This window comes from Pangasianodon hypophthalmus, chromosome 11 (assembly GCF_027358585.1).
Source record: "Pangasianodon hypophthalmus isolate fPanHyp1 chromosome 11, fPanHyp1.pri, whole genome shotgun sequence".
NCBI lineage: Eukaryota > Metazoa > Chordata > Actinopteri > Siluriformes > Pangasiidae > Pangasianodon > Pangasianodon hypophthalmus.
In genome coordinates this window covers 2990265-3018034 of record NC_069720.1, presented here as the reverse complement: position 1 = coordinate 3018034, position 27770 = coordinate 2990265, and the positions used below count along the sequence as shown (strand labels likewise).

The following is a 27770-nucleotide window of genomic DNA, read 5'->3' as shown; positions in this document are numbered from 1 at the left end:
AACGTAGTGTTATGCAGAGGGATTTCAGGATTATGGCTTATGAACATGTGACTATTTTAATCGGTTTGGTCGAAGGTTTATGCAATCAAACAACATACACACTCAGTAAAAAATCTTTATATTAAACTTCCCTTAATAACTTGCATTATTTACTGCACTAGTTAACATTATTATTGACATCATTTAACCCGCATGTGACTTTTGTTTCCTTTTTGGATGAATAAGATTAATATAAATGCCCTTATTTTGTATAGATATGCAGCCTTTTATATCAGTTTTCTTCCAGCACAAATAGGGCTGTGTGACTGCGGTAGTTTTAAGCGTGTCAGGTTATTTTATTAAAAGCTAAACCAGTACAAATGCAAAAGAAAAAAAAAAAAAATCCTGGTATTTATAGTACATCTACAAGTTCAGTTTTCAAAATTAAATTTGAAAAATTCCCCACAGTGCTTGTTTAAAATGCACAGCTGTGAGTGAATGTGCGTTCTCTCTCTGCGTCAAAGATGCAATTAAAAAAATTCTACTCGAGAGCTGTACGACAAAAATCGTAATCATACCGCGATACTTAAACATTTCTACGATGCATGATACGTGATACGAATCTCGATATACAGACAACAGTAGTGCAAACTGAGTCTGCTTTTTTTAAATGTGGATTATTTACAAAATATGAAATGCTTAAAACCGAAAAGGAGCAAGAAAATAATATATTTTTATAAATTCAATCAAATAAATTACAGTAAAAAACAGTTTTAAAGTTTCTATACATCAGCTGCCTTCTACTCACTTTGTAATTGTTTTTTTTTTTTTTTTTGAATCATATGTGCGATATCTCAAAAGTGTATCGCGACGTAATTTATCATGATATTGGTATTATGTCATCATATTGCCCAACCCTGTGACTGTACAACTAATAATTAGTAAATTATTGAGCAGATTTTTCATCCCCTGAAAAAACCCAGAGTGTCGTCATTAATACATCATCAGTAACACTGAAGTGAGTAACACTCGTATTGTTTAATAATATATATTTTTTAAAAATAAGCCAAATAATCAGCATCTGCATTAAGCAGTGTTCATACCATCGCTGAATAAAATGAAAGTCTCAATGAACGTGTGTGGCAAAACGTTAACTGGCAAAATTCGGACCTGAGGCTGGAAAGCAAGTTTTGAGTCGAATGAGACTTTAAAATTTTTTTTAGGCGTCACAGAAATATATCACTCTTCTACATCTTCTTCATTTCGCTCAATGCAAGTGTTCCAGCGCTTAAAGAACGTCCAGATTCCTCTACAAAAAAATTCTCTAATTTATGTCGCACTTTTTCACTTTTTTGACGCGTAGTTAGCTTTCAGGAAATTCTCAACATCTAGGAGCATGTGCTTATTAAACCTCTTTGTGCAGAATTTGTTTATACGCATGTTCAGATTCTTTAGATTTTCCTTTTTTTTCTACTTAATATGGAATCATGTATGAATTTTGATTTTGTCTAAATATCAAATATTAAAAAGGTAAATGGATTGTCCATGAGTTAAGGCTAAAACAGAATACCTGAAGAAATAATAATAATAATAATAATAATAAATCCTCCAATATACAAAACTTTAACATGTAAGACAATTTTTAAAAAAAATATAATTTCTGAACATTTCAGCACTGTTGCATGATGCAAAGAGTTAAAAAAAAAAAAAAAAAATCCCATCTTCCCCCAAAAACCCACTAGTTTAAACAAACATAAGCTAGTTTTTAAAAATCTAAAGTGTTCAGTGGAGTCTGGCACAAAAAGCATTTCTACTTTTTTATTGTTTTATGTAGGAAGTTAGTAAAACCTGGGAAAGACAAACGGTCTAGAGAGCTACAGAAGTTTACATTCATTTACAGGAACGATCTCGAGTGATTCAGAAGTGATTTACATTTTAGATTTTCTGAAAATGAGTGTGGACTCTGTACGTGAAAGGGTGTAGAAATTAGAATTAGAAAAAAAAATTTTTTTCTAATGTATGAAATTAGAATATTTTAGAAATGTAGTCCTGGATTGCATCAGTCAACTAACAGGTGTTAACTTTGTTTCTTTGTTAATATTACTTCTGTATATTAATGCTGAGTCTTTATAATTTATGAATGTTAATTAACTAATGCAGTAAATGAGTTTAGTGAATGTTATTTAAGGGAAACTTAATGTAAAGTGTTGCTTGTTATATTAATAAGCAAAGCCAGTGACAGTAAGCTAACGTGTATGAATTGCTAGTTGTTTAAACGTTAGCTAATGAATGAACACCGCGATAATGTATATTCCTTCTATGACTATAAGTACGACCGTGTAAATTTGCATAAATTAGCATAATTAAATTGTGGAATGGGAAAAATTAATGCTGTGGAATGTTTAGCTGAACTCAGACTCACAATTCGGCCTCATTACTGGATTTATTTTTACTCAGAACCTGGAATAAACACTGTGCGTGAATGAATGGGTTTATTATTTGGTTTATCGTTTTTAAAACACCAGTGAATACGAGCATTAATTATTAGCCGAGTGTAAAAGTTAACGACTCGTGTAAGTAATTTTAGATCAGACAGCGTTAATGTTAGCAATGTTAATGATTTTTTTCTCTCCAGTTTTTGCAGTCTCCTGTCATTTATAGTCCGAAGGTCTACATTTTAAAAAGTTCTGATCTTGGATCGGATTTCTGCGTGAAGGTGTGTGACGTGATTAACACTCGACCCCCCTTTTCTTGTCTTCTCTTTTCTTTTCTTTTTTAAACATGTCTCTTGAGAAACAGATTTGCGAGGTCCTGAGCATTTTAATACTTGAACTCTCAAGCAGTCCATAAGATCTACATTCATGTGCTGAATATTCTATGCATTTCTTCATTGTTGTTTTTTTTTTTTTTTTTTTTTCCCCTCCATTACAAAATCACTGGCACTTGTAATGTGTTGCTTCAACACTTGTTCATGTTCGGTTAAATTGCTTTCCTGTTCCAAGGAAACATTTTAAGTTATATATACGTCCAGACCTGCAGTTCCTCTTCATGCAAAGCAGCTGCGTTCCTGCCTTCTCCATATTCCATGTTCGATTTCCTATTTCACGTGGTGGTTAAATGTTTTATCATTGTGTAAAAGATGTTACCTAGTTACAGTTTATGTTGTGATTCGGTATGTTTGCTCCCTGTATACCTTGACATAAATTCAGTGTATGTTGGGAGTGAAATGAGATTTAACCGGTCTGTAATCACTGATGTAGTGTAATTTATGCTCCGATTATAGACTATTAAAAGTACATTCCCACCCGATGTCATGTGTGTTACATCTTATTATTATTATTATTATTATTATTATTAACACAATGTTGTGCTGTTACAGGAAAACAATGATCACTATCTTCCTATAAGAGTATGTCCTGAAGTGTTTTCTTCCTCTTATACCACAGCAATTTGCAAGCGACTGCATTTTATTTATTAAAGAAGGACACAATGTACTTTTTATTCATTTATAGTTATATTTAATGTTGTAGAATGTCCTAGTTCCTTGTATACCACAGCGCAGTTGAATGCTCGAATCTGATTGGTCAGAAGCTGTGCATTATGTCTGTATAACTGCACGGCTCGGACAGTAACATGAACGAATGCACTCGTTCTAACACGCTCTTGTTTCCATAGTAACGGCTCATACACAGGGACTTGTATGGCAGATGACTCACATAATCTAATAATTATTATATAATATAATAATAATTAGATTAGATGATTCACATAAACTAATAATAAACTGATTTAAAAAATTGTGTTGCTGTTTAACAAAGTAAAACGTATAGCTGTTGATGGGGTGAAGTTTTTTTGTTAGAAGATTTTTATTTAACGTTTATGGAAGGAGTCTCGGTTGTAAGCGCTTTGTAACAGTCACAGTGCGAGAGAGAGAGAGAGAGAAAGAGAGAGCGAGAGACTGACTGGTGAGGGAATGTGTGTTTATCGCAGCTGTAACGTAGGTGAGAACAGGAACTAACTTGTGTCTCGGACGTTCCACAGCATTAAATCTAACTATAAACCGTTACAATGTATGACGTGTCGTTCATTAATAAATTAAACTTTGTAATCGCAGGTAAATTACTGTGGTATGAGTGAAATAACACACTCCAGACAGTGCTGTTGTATGAAAATAATGCATAGAGAAGTGTATTATTTTTGTATAAGAGCACAATCTGGAGTGTGTTATTTGTTATAGCAGCTATAAACAGTCGTTCTCTCACCAGCCTCTTTTATTTTTTCCTTTCTTGAAGTTAATAAGACAAAAAAAATGTCATGTTGCAGAGAAACCACAAAGCGTAATCTCCTCTGTCTTAACATTAAAGTTACAGCTTTACCTCTGACTGTTACAAAGCGCTGACACTGGAGACTCCTTCCAGAAATATTAAACGAACCCCTCCTTACAGAAAACTTCACCATGTTGACATTTACGCACGGTTTTTATCGGGTATGTGGAGCGTCTCTGAGAACATGTTACTGTAGAAACGATAACGTATTCGAACGACTGAATTCACATCTGCACAGCTGTCGGAGCTGCTGTTAGAAAATCTCTCAACACCTTCTGACCAATCAGAACCAGTGTAAAAACCCTGTTCGCCTTCTGTGTTAGAGTTTTTCCTGATAACTGAAGTATCAGATTTAGAGAAGAACTGAAAGAGGAACGATGGACACCTATGTGGTCATAAATTATAAATAATTTTATACATTTTTGCTCTGACTTGGGTCTCATTTCACGTAAATCCACATAACCGAAATGAAATACTCAGCTGAGATGTTGCAGGCTTGGGAATGTTTACAACACTATTTAATTTTTATATAAAAACAAAATAAAATATATTAGACCTGCTTCTGCAGACGTACGGAAAGCAGACGTTAATTCCAGGTTTTATTTTCATTTTAAATGAAATGAAGTTTTAAATCATGATCTATATTTGATCTGTAATCAAATCACTTGAGAAAACATAAAATACCAGAAACACAGATGATATTAACTATATAGTGGTTCTTGATGAATTATTTAATCAAATAATTAAATTTCAAATTAAATTTTAAATTAATTAATTAATTATTCAGGGAAAAAAAAGATTTAATTATTTGACCAGTTTGGAGAAATTCTGATGGCTGTTTTTCCCACACAATATTTCTTTTACATTAATTAGTTAGTTAGTTAGTTAGTTAAGAGTTTTTTCACTCTGTGTGCTGTCGTGTCCTCTGTGCTCAGTTCCTGCTGTGGATGAGTCTGATTAAAATCAGTGCCACTGGGTTAATGTTTAACGCTGAATATTCGTCCTCTCGGGTCACTCCACGCTGCTCCTGCCCTGAGAACAAGGTCTCTGTGTCTGTTATTCAAACAGGCTTTATTTCTGCACAGTTTCAGACCTGGAAGAGTGAAGATTCAGGAAATGTTCTGCTGGAAGCGTAACTCAGACTCGCATCAGACTCTGTTTCTACATCTGAATATTCTCCGCTCTAACACAGCAACACTAATGCACAGTTCATACCTTTCCCTTTTTCTTTCAATCCTGCAGTTAATTACAGCAAGCAAGTTAATAAGAGCAAAGAAATTCAGGAAAAAAGAAGTCTTTCATTAAAAGAAAGGTCAAGAACTCAATAATAATAATAATAATAATAATAATAAAGGAGGAAATGTGTGAATTTACCTTAGCCTTAGCCTGCCTGATGAGATGGAGAAATTTACTCATTGAAGTTCAATGTGTTAAATACAAAAACACATAAATGTCATTTTGTACATTTTATTTTATATTTGTATCTATATATATATATATATATATATATATATATATATATATATATATATATATATAGGTTTATAAGGTGAGAATCAAAGGACATTAATATCTCTGTTAACTAATATTATCTGAAATACATAAATAACTAAATAATAGTTTAGTTAAATAATTAAATTAAATAATATTTATTCCATTCATGACTAGAAACATGACCACATAAATCAGAATAAATGAAATTATGGCATGTTATTAAATGGTTAATATCAGTGAGTGTAAATGTTGGACCCCAGCCTCAGTTATGGATTTATTTTTCATTTCATAGATGGAATTAAAATGCGTTAATGATGTATTTATTGCTATTTATAATAACACCAATTAATGAATGCTGTAAATCATGTTAGTTTAGACATAATGTTTAATTAATATGGATTTTTGTGTGATTTTTAATTAGCAATTTCATTAAAAAAAAAAATACATAAAATAATCTCAGCTAGTTCTCTGAAGATTTTAAGAAAATAGTTACTCATTAAAGTTGAATTTAAAGATGGTCATACTGCATATTCTTGAATTGAATTGGATGTTTTACTTAATTTATTTAAAAAAAAAAGTTTTTCAGCAGCTGCTCTTCTTCTAGTTTGTCGTTTGTTTTCTTCCAATAAAGTTTTGTTAAAGCGGAAGTGCCGCGTTGAATTGTGGGACGGTAATGGCGTCCTCTTGTTCGTGTTGTTGACGCTTTTAGCTTTGTGTTTTCAGGTAATTCTGTTTATTCATTTAATCTGTCTGCAGTGATGTGTTCAGCGCTAATACAGACACCTCAGTAAGAGCGGAAGTGAGCAGGTAAACACTCAGGTTTGCTTTTCTTTGCTCTGTTAGCATGTAGCTTTGTGTTTTCGGTTAGCATGCTAGCTTGTAGCGACGTCCATCCGTGTTTAGATAGAAACCTTTCTGACACAGTATTAATAAGCTCGTGTGTGTGTGTGTGTGTGTGTGTGTGTGTGTGTGTGTGTGTGTGTTGGATGATGTAGATTTGGAAGATTTGTGACGATTATTAGAAATTAGCAGTATTTAATACTCTTTAGAAATGTGTGTATTTTTGGTTAAAGTTGTTACACAGTAATTAACAGCACCACATAATGAGTGTGTGATCATTTTGTGGTAAATGAATTACAGTAATAATGATTTTCGCTTGTTTTGTTTCTAATCTGAATGTTTGTCTTTATCTGTGCAACACTTTTCTAAACCTTTGGTTTAAAAATAAAACCATAATCGTTCACCTGACTGACTAAAAACATTAATAATACACATAAAATAAAACTAAAACCACAATCCTTAACCTGACTTACTAAAGACATTAATAATGTGCATAGAAAGCGCATTGGGGTGATCTGTAAGGAATAAAACACTCAGTGTCATGTCGTTATAGGAAAATAATCAACGATCAGATGGCGTGATGAAGTGGGTGGAGTTAATGTTAGAACCCTGAAGTTGGTTATTTTTCTTAAACTGTGTCGGCTTTACCCTCTGATTGTTACAAAGTGCTGACACTGGAGACTCCTTCCATAAACAGTAATTTACCATAACAGTAACTTTACAGCAAACGTCACCATGTTGACAGTTACACGTATTTTTAATGGTTTATTATTAATGTAGCGTCTGCTGTACACGTCCCCCTGTGTGAGCGGTTACTATAGAAACGATAACGTATCAGAACGAGCACATTAATAAAACTGCACTAATGTCAGAGCTGCTTAATTAATCAACACCTTCTAACCAATCACAATCCAGAATTCCAGAGCGGCATGGTATCATCCAAGCCCCCCCCAACCCCCCCCCCCCCCCCCCCCCCCCCCCGTGCTCTCTCTCTCTCTCTCTCTCTCTCTCTCTCTCTCTCTCTTTCTCTCTCTGTCTCTGTCTGTCTCCTCTATTCTTCTTTCTCTCTGTCTCTCTCTCTTTCTGTCTGTCTGTCTCTCTCCCCCTCTCTCTCCCTCTGTCTGTGTGTCTTTCTCTCTCTCTCTCCCTCTGTCTCTCTCTCCTCTATTCTTCTTTCTCTCTCTTTCTCTCTGTATGTTTCTCTCTCCCTCTCTCTCTCCCTCTCTCTCTCCCTCTGTCTGTGTCTCTCTCTCCTCTATTCTTCTTTCTCTCTCTTTCTCTCTGTATGTTTCTCTCTCCCTCTCTCTCTCCCTCTGTCTGTGTCTCTCTCTCCTCTCTATCTCTCTCTTTCTCTCTTGCTCTCTCGCTCACTCGCTCTCTCTTTCTGTCTCTATTCTTATTTCTCTCTCTTTCTCTCTGTATGTGTCTCTCTCCCTCTCTCTCTCCCTCTGTCTGTGTGTCTCTCTCTCTCTCTCTGTCTCTAAGACTGTATATTGTTTTGTGGAATTTTCCAGATCACTCTGCAGGATCACAGTCTCTCCGCTGAGATGGAGGACGACGCGTCCCTGCACAGGTTAGAGGGCAGCGGCCCGGGCTCGCAGGTCGGAGGACTGATAGTGAAGAAGAAAAACGCTTCGGCGGAGCAGCATGTGTTCCGAGCGCCGGCCCCTCGCACCTCTCTGCTCGGCCTGGATCTACTCGCCGCTCAGAAGCGCAAAGAGCGGGAAGGGAAGGAGCAGCTGAACTCGGACCTCGATGACCGAACAGTGAAAAAATCCAAGGTGTCGTCCTACAGGGACTGGGAGGAGAGCAGAAGCGACTCCGGGTCTGATGAGGACGATGAGGGTGGAGACAGGAGGAACGAGAAGAAGGAGAGGTGAGTCATTTACCACACGCTGTTTCTCACAGTTCAATCAGAACAAAATGTCTGCCGTGATCCTCTTCATCTTAGCGTGAAGAGGCACTAAGGTGTGTGAAGCTGCTTAGTTTTACGCTGGAGCTCTGAGGCTCGTCATCACGCAGCCTGATGAGCGGAACACTGTGTACATGTGCAGTTTACTCAGAAAGCTTTTTCTGTAGTGTGAAGCTTGTAATGACGCGAGGATGTAACGGGCAGTAAACGTATCGTGATGATGTCATACAGCAGGCGTTACCGCACCTCAGGGGCAGAAACGCCCTCAAACCCCGGCGGCGTTAGTGAAGAATTCCGCAGGAAACATCAGCAGAGGGAGAGAGACCGCCGAGAGCACGGAGTTTACGCATCGTCTAAAGAGGACAGAGACAGAGACAGAAACCGAGAGAGAGAGAGAGACAGAAACCGAGAGAGAGACAGAGAGCGGAAAAGTGATCGAGGTGAGTGCCAGTTCCTTCTTTTCTTCCTTTCTCTCCCTCTGTCTCTGTTCCTCACTCCCTCCATTCTTTCCTTCCCTCACTCTCTTCCTACCTTCCTCTCTCTTCTTCTCTCTGTTTTCCTTTTTTCCTCTCTCTCTGTCTGTCTCCTTCTCCCTTCCTCCCTCTCCCTCACTCTTCCTACCTTCCTCCCTCTCCTTCTCTCTTCCTCTGTTCCTCACTCCCCCTGTCCCTCTGTTTTCCTCCCTTCCTCTCTGCCTTTTTCTCTTTCTCCCTTCTTCACTGTCTCCCTTTTTCCCCTTCTCTCTTTCTCCCTTACTCTCTCCTTCCCTCTGTTCTTGCCTTCCTCTCTCTCTTTATCCCTTCCTCACTCCCCCTCTCCCTCTGTCTTCCTCCCTTCCTCTCTCTCTGTCTCTCACTTCCTCCCTTCCTCACTGTCTCCCCTTCTCCCCTCCTCTCTTCCTACCTTCGTCTCTCTCCCCCTTTCTCTTCCTTCCTCACTCCCCCTCTCCCTTTGTTTTCCTCCCTTCCTCTCTGCCTCTTTCTCTTTCTCCCTTCCTCACTGTCTCCCCTTTTCCCCGCCTCTCTTCCTCCCTTACTCTCTCCCTCCCTCTGTTCTTGCCTTCCTCTCTCTCTCTCTCTCTCTCTCTCTCTCTCTCTCTCTTTCGTTTCTGTGCATGATTTTATTCCCTGTATAAGTGTAAAGCGTGTTGTTTGGTGGTTGGTGCAGATGACCGGGAGCGCAGCCGGGGGTCCAGCAGCAGCCGCTCGGAGCACTTGGACAGCAGCGTGAGGAGCGAGCGCTCGCAGAGGGACGGCTGGTCTGAGCGCATCAGCCGCGGGAGTCGCAGGGACGAACCTCAAACTCCCCGCAGTCGGCCCAGAGGTCAGTGAATCAGTCAGACTTGTGATGAGGTGCTTCTGATAACAGCATTCCACCGTTTGACACATAAACCAAGAAATATTGACTGAACTTGAAAAAAGCTGGTCTACTGTGTCTCTATTTATTCAGTGCATGTTATTTTTGGATGCCAGAGAGAAGCGTAGACTCAGTCATGCGTTTAAATGTACTAATCTTTCAGGACTCTTCGTATCCTGATTGAGTATCTGTGTCTGTTTCCCATCCCATCACGTAGCAGGTCCTTTCTTTAAACAAGGGCTTCTTGTCTACCAAAAGCCTGATTTAACCTTAAAAGCGTGAAGGCTCAGAGCGTTTTATTGTCGTGTTGTATACAGATGCTCCAACACCGTCTGCCTCCAGTTGGGATGAAGATGACAGTGGCTACGCTAGCTCGCGCCGGTCCCACTGGGAGAGCCCCTCTCCGGCCCCCTCACACCGCGAGACTGATCGCTCGGAGCGCAGCTCTCGCTCAGGCCGAGACAGCGAGAGGAGAGACAAGTGAGATTCTCTTCAGCTTTGTAGTAAACCTGAGATCATTGGAATGGATAAAATGGATGTTACTGATGTTCACACGTTGTGCTGAGTGTGTGTGTGTGTGTGTGTGGTGTTTTTGTTTCCAAGGTCAGTGAGAGCTCGTTATCCGGAGGACACGCCTCTGCCCACGCCATCATACAAATACAACGAGTGGGCCAATGACAGGAAGCACCTGGGCTCCACGCCTCGTCTGTCCAGAGGGAAAGGTGTGTATCCCTTTATTCAGGGAATAAAGCACTCTGTGTTGTGCTGTTGTAGGAAAATAATCAACGATGGTGTGGTGTGATGAAATGGAGTTACTGTTACCACCCTGAAGTTGATTACTTTCCTATAACAGCATGTCCTGAAGTGTTTTATACCTCATATACCACAGCTATTAGCCAGTGAGAATTTCTTTTCATTAAAAAATGGCATCATACTTTTTTTTTTATTATTATTATTATTATCAGTTTATAGTTACATTTAATGAAACAAGTTAGTTCCTGTTCTAGGAAGTAAACAGTTGTTCCCTCACCAGTCTCTCTGTTTTTCCTCTCTTTTGAAATAAATATGACAAAAAAACACAGCTTTATCACGTTATTGAGAAGCCGAAAAGTGTAAACTCCTCTGTCCTGAAGATGTCGGAAAACTTAACTTTACACCTTTACCTCTGACTGTTACAAAGCGCTGACACTGGAGACTCCTTCCATAAACATTAATTAAACATCTTCGTACAGAAACCTTCACCACATCAATAACAATTACACTCACAAACAGATTAAAAAAAAAAAAACACCCTGTTCATGTGGAGCGTCTGCCATACGAGTCCCTGTGCGAGTTGTTTCTATTCTCTATTTCTCTGTTTCTATGGAAACGATAACATTAAAAGGAGTGCATTGATATAAACCTGTTAGAGCCGTGCGGTTATAGAAAATCAATCCCACACCTTCTGATATGAGAATTCAGTAGCGATGTGGTATAAATGTGTTTAATGTCCAGTCGGCCCTCCACATCACAGGGTTTAGGGGCGCAGGACACCCGCGAATGTGGAAAAAACGTGAATATCTCTAGGCCCCATATTTAACCCACAAAAAAGTGGGTTAAAACACTAGAAGCACTGCGCTTTGGACCTATGATTACGGTCAATATTTTGCACTTTAAAGATGCAAAAAGTTGAGAGAAAAGTGAGATACTCTGTACACCGAGGAGACAAAACATCCAAGTGAGGCTGGTCAGTACCGAGACAAAGAGTGTAGTCCACAGTTCTTTAGCGCACTGAAACATTTTACAAAAATTAACTTTTTATAATAAATGTGTGTATATATTTATGGTAATAAGTGATAAATAGATTAATAAGACATATATTTTATGCATTTATGACTTACTAAACTTTGCAAAACTTTGCAAAAAAAATTCCCTTTGTATTATTGATGGCAAACCCGCGAATAATCAAATCCGAGAGCGTTAAACCCGCGAATGTGGAGGGCCGACTGTATATAAATAAATAAGTAAAGGTGATAGATTAGATGGAGTGTTTATTTGTACTGTTGTGTGCTGTAGGTAAAAAGGAGGACGGAGAGGACGGCATCAGTTTTGATAACGAGACTGAGAAGGAGCAGTGGGAGGAAGACCAGAGGGTCAGTGTGCAGCTCTGATTTGATTAGCCTTCAAACTGGAATCATTATCAATCATTTATATATGAAGCCTTTCAAATTGTCCACAGCAAGCAGACAGAGACTGGTACATGATGGACGAGGGCTATGACGAATTCCACAACCCTCTGACCTCGAGCTCGGACGAGTATGTGAAGAAGAGAGAGCAGATTTTGCAGAAGCAGACCCAGAAACGCATTTCTGCACAGAAACGGCAGATCAATGAGGTACAACAAATTAACAAACCTCTCTGAAAAGTCTCAGTCTTGGTTCTGTACTGCTGCTGTAATCATAAAGACGGTCCTGTGCTTATCTTATACCGCAGTCCATTGTACTCAGAGCTCAGATAGTTTCAAGTTGATTTTTCCAGAGTTCCGATCTAAACACATTCCAGTGCTTCGGCTCGGAAAAACACAGACTCCTGGAGCAAGGCCATATTGTAGGGCTGGTCTCTGAATTTTATAAACATACAAAGTAGATCTATACAAATTATTTCTGCATGAATAGCAAGTAGTGAGAAATGATTTATTAGACAAGTCAGCTCTCTGGTTCATCCTTGCTTGTATTTGTCACAGTGGTCTTTTTGCATTAGTAAATTTGGGCTGAAATCAACGGAATTACGTTACACATCTAAACTTACAACGCTGTTAAAACATATTTTTTCACACCACAAAAGCTGAAAAATTAGGTTTTATCAAGTAGAAAATTATGCAAAGGGAAATCTGTTTTCTGTCCGCTGTATGTTCGCTGCCATTTTGTTGTGACGTCGGGTGTGTTTATATCTGAGACCTCACGCTAGTTGGATGTTGTTTGAGTCTGTGATTGAGAATTCTGAGTTAAACGACCGTTCTGTTGGAGGATGAACATTCTTTCAACACACTCAGTACTGTTTGTCTTTACTCTTCTAGACCTGTATGCTGTGATGATTTATAAATCCCACTATCCAGAGGACCAGTGTCACCTCTGAGATCTAAACCTACATCTGGTTTTCTGTAAAGCTGCTGCTTGTTAAAGGTGCAATACAAATAAAAAAAAAGACTTGAATGTAATTGAACAAATACCTCTTTAGGACAACGAACGCTGGGAGACGAACCGCATGTTGACCAGTGGTGTGGTGCAGCGCTTGGAAGTGGACGAGGACTTTGAAGAAGACAACGCAGCAAGGGTCCACCTGCTCGTCCACAACCTTGTCCCTCCTTTCCTAGATGGCAGAATTGTCTTCACCAAGCAGGTAAGGTACTATTATTATTATCAAATCACTGACACTACATTGAGCCGTTCCTACACTTTATTAGCTCAAAGTTTGTTAAATTAGCCCTTGGATATGTTAGAGGTAAAGTCTAGGGGATGTGCTGATTCAGTGTTTCTGTTTTGGATATGATGTCTATCAGAGTTTTTAAGAAATCTTAATCCTGTGAAAGATCTGTGAAGTGTCAGTCAACATCATACACCTTAAAGAAAGGAAGTTCCCAAACTAGCAGTCGTGAGAGAACTCACATTCTCATCTTTTGTTTCATTTATTTATTTATTTTACAAATTAACACTACACTATGCACTAATGTAGGAGTTCAGCGATTAAAAATGGACATGTTCCTCAAAAACTTCAAGTGACCATGACGCAGTGGAGCAAGAGCAGTCAAGAAAATTAACACGACAATGCACCGAAACATTTAATGAATATAGATTTACAAGGCTGACTCTAACAAGGAGAAACCAAATGGCTTGGAGTCACAGAAAATATAGGGTGTGTTTGAGGTCGTGTGCCCAAACATTTTGTAACAGTGTGCCTTAAAGGCATAAAATATTTACTGGTCCAAAAATTATCTAATGATGAATCTAATTTAATGCTGATCCAGTGTTTCAGACTAGAGATGGGCATTTAATCCATATCTGCTGTTTGAATTCCTGTTTTTAAATGAATAATATCTGTATTACTCCAACAAAAATTTGTTAACATTTCTTTATTCCATGCAGCCAAAGTTACTATCTTTCTGTTTAATTACAGTTTCTAAATGACCTCAGTGTGAAGCTTATCTTTAAGGTTTCTATAGCTCATGTTTTATTATTTTACGGTTGCCAGAATAAACACCAAAAAAAGAAATCTAGCTTATTAAACCCTCGCCGATTCAGTCATGTCGCTGAACTCCGCTTGTGGTCCTGTTAATCGTGTTAATTTTTTTAAGACAATCAGCAAGTCCACATGAGGCGGCTTCACGGATAATTAACACCCAGTGCTCCTGCGAGACGTTTTTCAATGCACTTCCATACGGATGGTTATAAAACTCGGCTTAGAATTTGCCACGTTGCTTGATGACCAGAAACTGATGGTTCATCTGATTTCTGACAGTCACTGTGGTTCGACATAACACGAAAAATATTACACCTTAATGAATTCAAATTTCAATTTTTATTTTGCATTTTGTCTTGTTTGATGACCCGATTTAGTAAGCAAAAATAAAAATGCACTTATAGGTTTGCACATATAGGTTTCTTATATTTAATAATAAAACAAAATACTGAATAAATATATATAAATAAAAAAACATTTCATTTGCTATGTTCCAAAGGACATAGCAAGTGGCCACTCTCATGGCGTTAAAAACACGAGACGTTTAATCCAGGATCATCACCAGTTCTTGTTTTGATTATGTATGTATGATTATGTACGATGGAATAATCACTGTTTATTTCCACTTTTCCCAGCCCGAGCCGGTTATTCCGGTGAAAGATCCCACTTCCGACATGGCCATCATCTCACGCAAAGGCAGCCAGCTGGTGCGCAAACACAGAGAGCAGAAGGAGCGCAAGAAGGTGATGTCTCCATCTCTCACTTCAGCTCTCAGCTCACATGGATCTCCATGCTTTACTCACTCTTTGTTTGATTTATTATTCATCCTTCCTTGTGCATGATTTAAGGCGGTCAGATTATTATTCAGTCTCAGATTGATGATATTGAGTTACATATACTCACCACACATGGCACGGGTATTAAACTAATATTTAAAGTAAGGTCCTGTTACTTAGAAATTCCTTGCTGCCACTGCTGGGCCCTTGAGCAAGGCCCTTAACCCTCAGCTGCTCAGCTGTATAAATGAGAAGTGTAAGTCGCTCTGGATAAGGGCGTCTGCCAAATGCCGTAAATGTAAATGATTAGTTCATGGCTATAAATAAGATGCGTTAAAGAAAGGGCTTCAAGTTACCACTTTCGACTTTGAACAAATGAGACATCTGATTTGAACTTGAAGCAGAGAATAAACTGTTTTCTGTCTCATTGTCTTTAAACATCCTCTGGCCATTTTGTCACTTCAGTAGTCAGAACTGAAGGTCTGTGAAAATGCTTTTCTTTCTTGATAACCAGCTAAATAATTTGCATAAATGCATGTGACTGGATAAACCACAACAGAAGATCAGCTGGTTCATGTTTTTATACTTAAATAAATACTTCACTGGATCCTCATCTGAAATGTAGGGCTGAGTGATATGACTGTAATCTCGATATTGTGATAAATTCTCTCACAATATGCTTTTACAATATGAGATATCGTTACTTTTTTTGTTTTAAATTTCAATGAATTTCGTCACAAACTGAATGGAAACAGCTGATTTGATTTTAAAATTTTGTACTTAATCTTTTTAAAATCTTTAAAGTGCATCTATTTTTTTTTTTTTTTTTTTTATGAAAGTTTGTACACGATTTAAACAATATGTCCATAAAGTTTGCTTTTATTCCGAGTCCTGTTCATACATTATTTGACAGAAAAGTCATTAAGTCAGAAAGTTTTGCATGTTTCATTGCAGTAAACATGAACATAGCTGTAACTGAAGTGAACATATAAAAAATGTTCATTCTGACACATTTCTGTCTCTTCTTCACTCTGTTTACTGGAACAGGCGCAGCACAAACACTGGGAGCTCGCCGGGACCAAACTGGGAGACATCATGGGCATCAAGAAAGAGGAAGACAGCTCTGACGCTAAGCCTGTCGGAGAGGACGGGACTGTGGACTACAAGTACGTGTTCACCACACACACTCTGAGACACTGTGACATCTTTGCTGTACAGGAACGAATCATTATTTCGTTGTTTTTATGGTTATATGTTTCTTCTGTCCCCTCTGTAGGACGGAGCAGAAGTTTGCTGAACACATGAAGGAGAAGACTGAAGCCAGCAGCGAGTTTGCTAAGAGAAAGACTCTCCTGGAGCAGAGACAGTATCTTCCCATCTTCGCCGTTCGCCAGCAGCTGCTCAACATCATCAGGTTGCTGCACAACACCGAGCGTTTAGATCTTTACTGCATTTCAGAAAGCGTCAAAAATCTTTATACCAGCTGCAAATCACAGGTTCATACTAATGCGCTTGTTCTAATACGTTATCGTTTCTATGGTAACAACCTGTAAACGGATGTGTAGTAGTTGCTACTGTGAACTTTTCTTTAAGGAGATGTTTATTCTGTAAAGAGCGAATCGTTCCTGCAGCTGGCACTTCATCTAGGATTTATTTTATCTTCTCGATAATCACACAGAGACAACAGTATTGTGATCGTGGTGGGTGAGACGGGCAGCGGGAAGACCACGCAGCTCACACAGTACCTACACGAAGACGGCTACACCAGCTACGGCATGGTGGGATGCACGCAGCCGCGCAGGGTGGCAGCCATGAGCGTGGCCAAGAGAGTGAGCGAGGAGATTAGCAGCAACCTGGGAGAGGAGGTGAGCTTCCTTTACTAAACATGCTGTACATGGAAATAGTGTGAAAAGCTATAAAACACTCTGAATCTTGTTATATAATTTTACGGTGTTGTCGATCCTTATTGCAAAACAATGGACAAGAAGAGAGAGTTAATTCCTGGAGAAATAGAATTTATAGTCCTATTTTCCCTGAAAAAGAGGAAACTGTTCTCTCAGTTAATAAATGCTACAAACACTACAAACTGATTTTATACATCAATACTGACACCTGGTGGACAAAGTGAGAATTACAAACCTGCTTAGAAAGAATGCAGATACTTAGATTTAATTCTTCTCATCCATCTGTCTGTTTTATTTTAGTCCTTAAATGGCGTTTATGTCATAAAACAAATCTGTTTCACTTTCAAGGTTTCTGTGACTTGAGACAGTATATCTGAAAATGTGGCATTTCGGAAAAAAACAAGTTGTTTAAAGGGTTAACTCACTGGATGTTGATATTTCTTTTCTTTTTTTTTTCTTTTCTTTTTTTTCTTTTGCATGACTTTGACATGACTTTTGACCAGTGCTGTGTGGGAGATTCATGCATATTCATAGACCCTGGCATTTTTATTGAAAATAATGCTGTAGGATATTAAATTTAACATTCTACATTGCCTCATTTAAATATTTATTTTTAAAATACTTAAGAATGCATATGAATTGATCTATCCATCTTCCTTATGCTCATGAATGCAGTCTGTGTTTGAGTTATAATGACTTAGCGCTGATCCGTGTAGGTCGGGTATGCCATCCGCTTTGAGGACTGCACATCGGAGAAGACGATAATTAAGTACATGACTGACGGGATCCTGCTGCGAGAGTCTCTGCGTGAGTCTGATCTGGACCACTACAGCGCCGTCATCATGGACGAAGCGCACGAGCGCTCGCTCAACACGGACGTGCTGTTCGGCCTGCTCCGAGAGGTCGGTCTAAAATCTCCCCACCTCACCCCAGAGCACTGTGGGAGTCAGTGTTAATTCGGTTTATGAGATCTAAGACAAAAAAAAATGTTCATTAACAACCTTTTGTCCATGTCGAAAACTGAGAAATAACTCAAGAATAATTCACTCTTGTCAAAATAAGATGAAATGTAATAATTTCCTCAGTGAGTAAAAATAAGACTAAAATGTCAGAACCATTTGAAGAAAACAAATGGCTAAAACTATTTAACACTTCATCCGTTTCCTTCGCATTTACCTCTTTAATAGGTGGTTTCCAGACGCTCCGATTTGAAGCTCATTGTCACGTCAGCCACCATGGACTCGGACAAATTTGCAGCATTCTTCGGAAACGTTCCCATCTTCCACATTCCCGGAAGGACGTTCCCTGTGGACATCCTGTTCAGTAAGGTAAGATGGGTTTGATCTCTAATAGAGTTTTATTTATTTATTTATTTTTTGCGTCTGAAGGGTGTTTCTAAAGCGGTGTGTGGGCGTGTGTGTGTGTGTGTGTGTGTGTGTGTGTGTGTGTGTGTGTGTGTGTGTAGACTCCTCAGGAGGATTACGTGGAAGCTGCGGTGAAGCAGGCCTTGCAGATCCACCTCAGCGGCTTGGTGGGAGATATTCTCATCTTTATGCCTGGCCAGGAGGACATCGAGGTGAATATTACCAAGAACCCTTTCTGTTTCCTCAGTTAACAAAATAAGTAATTTTTTTTTTAGATTTATATCTCAAACAGTTATAAACGTAATGCATGGTATATCATATCAATCAAGTCATTAGGAGTTAGTGTGAGCGTTAGGGGTTTTGTTAGGGATTTATATACAGCTTTAGGAGTGTATTTTTGCCTGCTGAAGCCCGCGTCTCGCTGCAGGTGACGTCGGATCAGATTGTGGAGCGGCTGGAGGAGCTGGAGAACGCTCCTGCACTGGCAGTCCTGCCCATCTACTCCCAGCTGCCTTCAGACCTGCAGGCCAAGATCTTCCAGAAGGTACCGCATCTGCTCCACCCGCTTCACTGCAAACTTACAGAAACCAATGAGCTTTTTATCTGAAGTGTGTAATGACAAAGTGGACTGAGTTAAATGTCATGACTTTGTTGTTGTTCTAAGTGTTTGTAGATCTGCTTTATTCAGGCCTTTTTTTGTGCTGTTAATGTGTAAGGCTCGTCATGTTATGCAGCTTACAGGATAAATACATGTAGCTGTAACTGAAGTGTGCTATAAATACTGTGTAAAAGCTGTTCTCATGTTGAATTTTGTCATTTATCTTGAGGGATGCAAAAAGATAAGATTCAAATCTCCTTTTCATTGCTTGCGTCAAACACTATTATTATAACACATATAACACATTATTTTTCTCACTGATGTGGAAATTTTCGGATTCAAACAAGGCTTCAGATGCATCAAGGACACATCGTGTGTAAATTAAAAACATGTGCCCACAAATGTGTAGGCCACAAACTTAAAAATACACTTGTGCATCATTGAGGCAATATTGAATAATCAATTCAGTTTTATTTCTGTATCAGATTAAAGAAAAAGGTCACGAAAGATGTTTGTTTTAAGATTTTTATCTGTAAAGCCTGATATTAATAGTGTAACTGTTTCCCGCTGTTGTGCCTGTACAGCTCCACACCGCTAGCAGGTTGTTAAAATGCAGGGTTGTGAGATTTGTCTCATTTTGTGTCAGGCTCCAGACGGAGTGAGGAAGTGCATCGTGGCCACCAACATTGCAGAGACGTCTCTGACTGTAGACGGCATCATGTTTGTTGTGGATTCTGGATATTGCAAACTCAAGGTATTAGATGGCTGTGATTTTAAATTTAAAATGCTTCTGAGTTTATATGAAAATATGCGACGTGCAACACTGCAGTCTCTTTAACTGTTGTTTTTGATATTCATTTGTTCAGGTGTTCAACCCACGCATAGGTATGGACGCACTGCAGGTTTACCCCATCAGCCAGGCTAACGCTAACCAGCGCGCGGGCCGGGCCGGGAGAACTGGGCCGGGCCAGTGTTACCGGTAAAATACACACACACACACACACACACACCAGACGTAATTAGCATAGCTGTATCAGACTCCTGGACTCTGACACATAGAACTGAAGAGAGCAGGACAGAGCTGAAAGTGAGACTGAGAGACAGTCTTCCTCTGTAGTGCACAGACATGACATGAAAGAAATTAACAGGTCATTCTGTCCCTCTTTACCATCAAATACCAGAACTAAAAACACCCCAGAAAGCTGTACTTTACACTGACCATCTCACAAGAAGAAGATATTCTGTTCATCTATGTCCTCTTCAGATTAAACCCAAGATCCCAAAAGTGTGATCTTTAAATAATAAACTTTTCCTGGAAGCTGAAGTTTGGGGCGGGACCGCATATAAACTTTGGTCCAGTCACATTTAAAATGAGAGGATGTATGTATTAGCTGGAAAATTTAACGCACAGAACCTGGTTAATGATGCGAGCTGTTATGATGACGTTGTATTTCATAAATAAAGCGGTGAGAAAGTGATGTAATTTGAGACTTTGATACTTCAGTCCTGACTAATCTGAGCTAGTGTACACTTATCTACTGGCTATCTAAGCTAATGTTAGTGATGTTAGATTATTAAGGTTAGCAGGAGTGCATGGGGCATTTCCTAATTAGCATATTCATGTATATTCATAAATCTTCTCATTTTCAGTAAGGGTAAAGGTTTAGACATGTTCCTAGACCATGTTTAGTAGTTTGTTAGACATTGAAAACATTAAACAATTCTGCATGAGTCTTTTAAATTGTTTAAAATCACATGTTAAGGTTTCTTACCACGTGACTGACTTCTTTACCCCTGTTCCACGAACGTGTTGCGTCTCTCTCATCGTGTGTAGGCTGTACACTCAGAGCGCCTTCAAGAACGAGATGTTGACCACCACCATCCCGGAGATCCAGCGCACGAACCTGGCTAACGTGGTGCTGCTGCTGAAGTCTCTGGGCGTGCAGGACCTGCTGCTCTTCCACTTCATGGATCCTCCACCTGAAGACAACATGCTCAACTCCATGTACCAGCTGTGGATCCTCGGCGCTCTGGACAACACGGGTAAGAAAGATGCTATTATAAATGTGCATTATTTCTTGCGTACAATAATTGTTTTTGTGAAAAAAAGTAGTTGTTTGAAAGAGTATACCAGTCTTACCCCTCTCTCTCTCTCTCTCTCTCTCTCTCTCTCTCTCTCTTTCTCTCTCTCTCTCTCAGGTGCTCTGACGCCGACAGGTCGCCTCATGGTGGAGTTTCCTTTAGATCCAGCTCTGTCCAAGATGCTGATCGTGTCCTGTGACATGGGCTGCAGCGCCGACATCCTCATCATCGTCTCCATGCTGTCAGTGCCGACCATCTTCTACAGGCCCAAGGTTTCTTTCACTTTTATTATAATTCTCACATAGTTAAAAAAAAAAAAACAACTCCTGAGTGTGGCATTTCAAAGCACTGAAAATTTATGCAGAGTAGATATTTGTAAAAAAAAAAATGTATCTTTATTTGTTTTTAAAAATTGCTCTGGGACGTTTCTACACCTTCACCTTCATTAAAAATGTCAGAATCGATCACTCTGCATGATGTGATGTCGTGCTCCTGGCAGGGCCGAGAGGAGGAGAGCGACCAGGTGAGGGAGAAGTTCGCTGTACCTGAGAGTGATCACCTGACCTACCTCAACGTCTACCTGCAGTGGAAGAACAACAACTATTCCAGCATCTGGTGCAACGAGCACTTCATCCACACCAAGGCCATGCGCAAGGTACACATGCGCACACACACACACACACACACACACACATACATACATACAATTACCTGTTAGCTTTTGGCTGATTTGTTCAGATTAATTGTGAATTATAGGATTCTCTTGTTCTGTTTTGGTGAACATTGCTCACTGTGTGTGTGTGTGTGTGTGTGTTACAGGTACGGGAGGTGCGAGCTCAGCTCAAGGACATCATGGTGCAGCAGAAGATGAACCTGATCTCCTGTGGCTCGGACTGGGACGTGATCAGGAAGTGCATCTGCGCCGCTTATTTCCACCAGGCGGCTAAGCTGAAGGTGCGTTTCACACAATTTCATCAGACGCTTTATCCATCGCTGACTTTCTCAAAATGAGTCATGTCCAAAAATGATTGGCACCCTTAGTAAAGATGGGTAGGGGAAAAATATCTTTGGGATTAATTAGCCTAATGCCACACTGTAAATAAGATGAACTCTGCAAAAAGAAGAAAAATCTCTTCTCCAAAAAATATATTTTAACAAAACCATGTCACAATTATTGGCACCCCTAGAAATTCTGACTTTTGTACTCACGTATGTAGTCAGGGATATCTTCATGGTAAAGCAACAGTCATTTCACTTTAAAAGTCAGTCAGAGTTTACTGTAAAGTGTGAAAAAAGGCAAAGTTGCATGGCAACAACTACAGACCTGCACATAGAGACTAAATGTAAATAAAAATGAATGCTGTTTATTTAAGCTCATTTTGTTTACCATATTGTATTCTTCCTGTGCCATTGTATCATTTTTCGGTTTAAACACTAAATGTGAGCGCCGGAAGATTCCTTAGAAGTGTACATGTGTAATGTGTGTGTGTGTGTGTGTGTGTGTGTGTGTGTGTGTGTGTGTGTGTGTGTGTGTGTTTGTAGGGCATAGGGGAGTACGTGAACGTGCGAACAGGGATGCCGTGTCACCTCCACCCCACCAGCTCTCTCTTCGGCATGGGCTACACCCCCGACTACATCACCTACCACGAGCTGGTCATGACCACCAAGGTAACGTCCGGTCTTCTCTCTCTCTCTCTCTCTCTCTCACACACACACACACTCCCTCACTCACTGTCTCTCTCTCTCTCACACACACACACACACACACACACACACACATCCCAAACCCGCACCGAGGCCCAGACCGTTTGAAATTCTCTTTGTGTGGTTGTAGAGAAGACAAAACCCTCGTCGTCTCCATAACTGATTCATGTTCAGTGCTCTGATTTTTTTCAAATATTAATATTACACTGCATCCATAAATCCTTATTTAATGCGTCATTGTAGCTTTTGGCATATTCATGGATGGAGAAATTGATTTATTGATTGCGTTATTGATCCCTGAGGGAAATTGTTTTGTCACAGCAGAAAAAAGATGCTGAACAAGATGCATCGAATTACGAGGACGTCGCAAAAACTCACAAGGACGCCTCGTTCCAGACAACACGTACATGAGGAAATAACTGATTTAATGAAAAGATAACGTGACAGTCAAACCTATCAGAGTCGAATGAAACAGCTAAATAATAGTTATTTTTCATATTAAAGGTTTTTGACGGTTTTGAAGTGTTTCCAAACCTTAAACATCAGATAACATCTTCAAACACCATATAATTTTAAAGATGCGTTAGACAGACACACAGTAGTGCAGTCAGGATGTGCGTGACACATGATGGAGAATTTTTCACTGGAGACCATAAAGCTCTGCATAAGAGTGCATGCTAATTGTAAATACAGATATAAAACTGAATGATTTAGTGTTTAATGATCATTTTATTTAGTACGTTGCATTTTCTGTATGTTTGTCTTCACCCTCTGAATGCTGTGAAATTGATCGAGCTAGTTTTTCCTTTTCACAGCTTACCCATTTCACCAGTCTTCCTTTAAGCAGAAGGGATGGTGTTGGTTGGAGGAGGAGATCACTCACACCTCCTTTAATAAATCTGTGGCTCTTTTCTTGGTGCTGTTTTATCTGAGGGATGTAAACTTAAAGCCATGCTGCACTGTTGCATGAGAACGTATGTTAATGTTGAGATTCGGTTGTGTGTGTGTGTGTGTGTGTGTGTTGCAGGAGTACATGCAGTGTGTGACAGCGGTGGATGGAGAGTGGCTGGCGGAGCTCGGCCCGATGTTCTACAGCATCAAACACGCAGGAAAGAGTCGACAGGTAAGATCCGACGATTAGCATCAGCGTCGTTCTGATAAACATTTTAAACTGACACCTTTCTGCTCGTGTCTTGAGCTGTTAGCTTAGCTTTTCTGAGCTAATGTTGCGCTGTACTGCTTTAACATTGAGATTTTGCTGAGTTTAGTGAGCTTTAATGCTGAACATAAATGACACACACAGAAATCAAAGCTTTCCATCAGCAATAGCTCGGTTAAAGCTCGGTTAAACAATTTTGCAACAGTAACAGTGTTTATATTGTCTTTTTATCAGGCATTGAGTAGGGCTGGACAATATTATGATATAATATTGATATCAGGATAAATTGTCCCAATACTCTTTCTGACATATCAGGAGTGTTGAGAGACCTGGACAGAGTAAAAAAGTGCCACTGCGTCACTCTCTTTAGGTAGAGATGAAGCGAGAGCTAAATCTCACTGCACCACTATCGGCATTGTGGGTAATCTAGGAAACCTTTAACCAAAGTGAAAATAGTTGAAAGGTGTTTTTTGTTGTTTTTTTTTTTTTTTGGGATGCCTTTAAAGACCACATTAATGTTAAAGATTAACATGCGAGTCATTCGGGATATATAAGATTTTTCCAAAATACAGCCATAAATTGTTAGTTATTTTAACTTCATTTCTATTTTTTACTCTTGTTTTTTTCAGGAGAATCGGCGGAGAGCGAAGGAGGAAATCTCCAACATGGAGGAGGAGATGTCTCTGGCTGAACAGCAGCTGCGAGCGAGGAGAGAGGAGCAGGAGAAGAGGAACACACTGGGCAGCTCAAGGTACTGTCATTCACTGCACTCGTTCACTTTATCATCAGCTCATTGCTGTACAAAATTATCTGCTCTCGCTCTCTTTCTCACTTTCTGAAAAGCACAATCATCCCGTTTAGATATCAGACCAAATTCTGCTGTGCCGAAATACTAATGCTGTCATTTTGGGAAGACTATTATCAAACCTTTTCCTCAGGCTCTGTCCGACCCACAATCTCTCTCTCTCTCTCCCTCTCTCCCCAGCTCCGTGATGAGCTTTTCTCACCTCTCGTCTCTGCCCGAGAGGAACAGAAATAATATTGACTCCTGGCTGACCTCCATTACTGTAGCAGTAATGCTGCGGCACAGGAGACGAGCCCGCCTTAATTTTCCGATTAATCCGAGAAATTAATTTCGCACACATCTGCCAGCACCACAAAGGGAAGAGATTGGTTTTTTAAGATGACACGTTATTAATTAATCAGTACATTTATCTCTAAATCAAAGCTGGCTAGCAGTGGCGATGATCGCATTAAAGGGGTAGATCTGAGTTTTGATTTCCGTGACTGCAGGATGTGATAATTAATGTGGTGCTCCCTGTCTCGCTCTTAGACATCTTCAGGATTTAAATAAGATCGCAGTATTTAGCGGAGGTGCCGGAAACTGAACGCATGGTATACACTAATCACACCATCTTAACGAACATTCAATTAAATTCACCTTTAACGGCAGCTGTTGAATGTTTAAACATAAAATTAAAACTACAGACACTTCACTGGAGCAATAAAGGTGTGAGGATGAAACAGACACGAGAGAAAAATACAGTAAAATGTAGTTCTAGTAACTTTACCGAAGGTTTTCTTCTATCCATACATGATCAAGGCGTCATCACTACACTGATAACCACAAATTGCAACCCTGAAAAAGTAGTTCCATCTCAGAAGGGACCAATTTTAAAGATTTTGAGTGTGAACACAGATTTAATAAACATGATCTACAGAAACAAATTTCATGTAAATGTTTATTAACGGAGTGCACCAGCTGCACCTAAACGACCTTCATTATAAGCGAGTTTGGTGTAAAAGGCATTTCTGTTCTTTTCTCTGAGCAGGAAAACATCTAAATTCCTCTGTTTTAATGACAGACACACACTACAGATAAAGTAGATAAAGATTAGGTTAAAAATAAAGCTGGAGCCTTCCTTTCTGTGTAATACGTCAGCTTCTTGCTGGATTTAGAGACAACTCTGCTACTTGTATCAAACTCTTACAGACTCTTCAACCTCTCTCTGTTTCTGTCTGTCAGAAAAGTCGCGAAAGTGCTGTATGAGGTGTAACGGTTTCTGTGCTGACTGAACGCTAATACATGTGAATTTCCGTGCAGTGTTCCACAGACGAGGGGTAGGAATAAAATAAAAAAAATTTAGATTTCTGTAAAGCTGCTTTGTGACAATGTCCATAGTTAAAGGTGCTATATAAATCGAAATTGTATTGAGTACTTGGAGGTACTACAAGGGGTACAGACAAATGAAAATGGTACTAATTAAATCGACTGTAGTTACATCTGCTCCTGTGATTATACTGATGTGGGGTAGAATGTAATCAGGTGTGTTGCAATGAAATCAAAATGGCTCATTTATAAAAAAAAAAAAAAAATCACCAGCTTGATGAACACATTATAGGATTAGCTGAAAAGAAAACCAAAATTTGAGATAAATACACAAGTATGGAGCACGTCTAACACTCTGTTATTAAATAATCATTTTTTCAGTCGATGAATGCTGTAATACATGGATCATAATCATAATCATATGCTTTATGTTCATTCCCCAAGAAACAAACAAACAAAAAAAAGTAGTCTTAACTTAAAGAACCACTGCTATAGTGGAGTCTAGATATTATGTTCTTAAAAGACAGATTAGAAGATGGATGGAATAAATTTCAGAAGGATTGAGATGTCTCATGTTAGATAGGTTTATTTTTGATTATAATGGAGGTCAGTATGTGAAACTGCTATATTAGTAAGAAATGTAAGGAATAACTAGTCGAAGTTGTTGGTAAATGATTAGTTTTATGCCAGCAGGCTGTAATGAATTAGTAAAGTGTTTTTTTTTTTTCATTTGTTTGCTCCTTCTCTCTGGACAGGTCCATAAAGATCTGCACCCCGGGCAGGAGGGAGGACGTGCCCATGACTCCGAAGCGAACTCCTGCACGCTTCGGCCTTTAGATCACCCCGAGCTTCATACCACTCGTGTTGTCCTGCTGTTTTCAGATCTGGTGAAGGTGTATTTCCCAGCATGCACCAGCAGTAGGAGCACTTGCATAAGAGAAGAGTAAGAGAAAGGAGGTGGTGGTGGTGGTGATGGTGGAGGACTCATGGCTTGTAGTTTTACTGCAGATCTGGTTTTCATGTTACACACATTGCCTTTAATGTGTGAGTCTTTAGGTCCAGTGTATTACTGTCCATTTTTTACACTTATTTGCATACACATAAAATAGGTCTTTATTTTTATTGTGTATTTTCAGTGTCAATATTTGCTTCACACTTATATTTAATTTTTTTTCCTGTTTAGCTTCATCTCAGTGCTGTATACCAACTCCGAGCTTTGTTTTTCCAGTTCAGTGTGGCAGAAATCCTCAAACTGAATATCATGAGTTTCATGTTATTTATGAGAAATAGCCACACAGTGTTGTAAATACACTGATCATAAAACATTTTAAAACAGTACAGTGGTCAGACATGGACGTTTTTATGATATAATGACTAGTTGACTATCATGTTGTGTTATTAAAATAAACACCAGCCCATTTGGAAGAGACTGAATCTCTGGGAGGCTCCATTGTGACTCTGGGTGCCCCAGTTATTTTATTATTGTTTTTATTATTTTTAGCAGCTGTAAATATTGGATCTGCAGTAAATGCTGAAAAACTATCAAGTCCTGTCAACCATAATAAATATAAAGAATTTAAATGGTCATGGAATACACTGTTTTCTTGTTGTATTGCAATACAGTTGTAAGAAATTTAGCATGAAAAATCTCTGTAAATGCATCCATTAAAGCAGCTGTAAACCAGAGTAATATACCAGTTTGGTAAAATCTAATTATAAAATATAGCTACAAGCAACGGTTAAGGGGGCCAAGCACTTTCTAGCCCCAAAACTTAAGAACAGAGGAAGGCCAGAAGCCACTGTGACCATCAGCGAGCTGTACTAAATTTGCAGGCAAAACGCAAAGCTTAAAGCAGATGCTGAGATCATGCCTCACTTCATGTTTTCAGCAGCTCTCCCAAGTTGTACTCCGCAAATGACCATAAATCTTGTTTGTGACTTTGGATGACTTG

At 39.2% G+C, this 27770-nt stretch overlaps 2 protein-coding genes across 3 annotated transcripts in view; both read left to right on the top strand.

Moving 5' to 3' along the window:
• Nucleotides 1–3288, top strand: part of LOC113536623 (cytochrome b5) — an 8205-nt gene extending 4917 nt beyond the window's left edge. The window contains exon 5 of the mRNA XM_026930686.3: nucleotides 1–3288. This exon is cut by the window's left edge and continues 697 nt beyond it. The gene's annotated coding sequence lies outside the window, so the exon portion shown is untranslated.
• A 3151-nt stretch (nucleotides 3289–6439) lies between these two features.
• dhx38 (DEAH (Asp-Glu-Ala-His) box polypeptide 38) lies at nucleotides 6440–27403 on the top strand. 2 transcript variants are annotated; one of them, XM_053238235.1, is made up of 27 exons: nucleotides 6440–6605; nucleotides 8153–8514; nucleotides 8785–8990; nucleotides 9718–9873; nucleotides 10224–10386; nucleotides 10510–10628; nucleotides 11962–12038; nucleotides 12125–12280; nucleotides 13123–13284; nucleotides 14757–14864; nucleotides 15945–16063; nucleotides 16174–16311; nucleotides 16576–16762; nucleotides 17518–17703; nucleotides 17989–18129; nucleotides 18267–18377; nucleotides 18593–18709; nucleotides 19410–19517; nucleotides 19630–19742; nucleotides 20598–20806; nucleotides 20963–21117; nucleotides 21345–21500; nucleotides 21665–21799; nucleotides 22388–22513; nucleotides 23577–23672; nucleotides 24338–24459; nucleotides 26574–27403. In XM_053238235.1, the coding sequence occupies exons 2-27, from the start codon at nucleotides 8186–8188 to the stop codon at nucleotides 26653–26655; spliced, it is 3777 nt and encodes a 1258-aa protein (XP_053094210.1). In that variant the 5' UTR covers nucleotides 6440–6605; nucleotides 8153–8185; the 3' UTR covers nucleotides 26656–27403. The 2 variants fall into 2 exon arrangements, with proteins under 2 accessions (XP_053094210.1, XP_053094209.1); XM_053238234.1 differs by having other exon boundaries at nucleotides 8782–8990.
• The last annotated feature ends 367 nt before the right edge of the window (nucleotides 27404–27770 follow it).

Coding starts and splice junctions, on each gene's coding strand:
- dhx38 (XM_053238234.1), top strand. CDS start 8,186: ATGGAGGACGACGCGTCCCTGCACAGGTTAGAGGGCAGCGGCCCGGGC. Junction 12,281..13,122: donor AGAAACGGCAGATCAATGAG/GTACAACAAATT, acceptor ATACCTCTTTAG/GACAACGAACGCTGGGAGAC. Junction 22,514..23,576: donor AGCTGGTCATGACCACCAAG/GTAACGTCCGGT, acceptor TGTGTGTTGCAG/GAGTACATGCAGTGTGTGAC.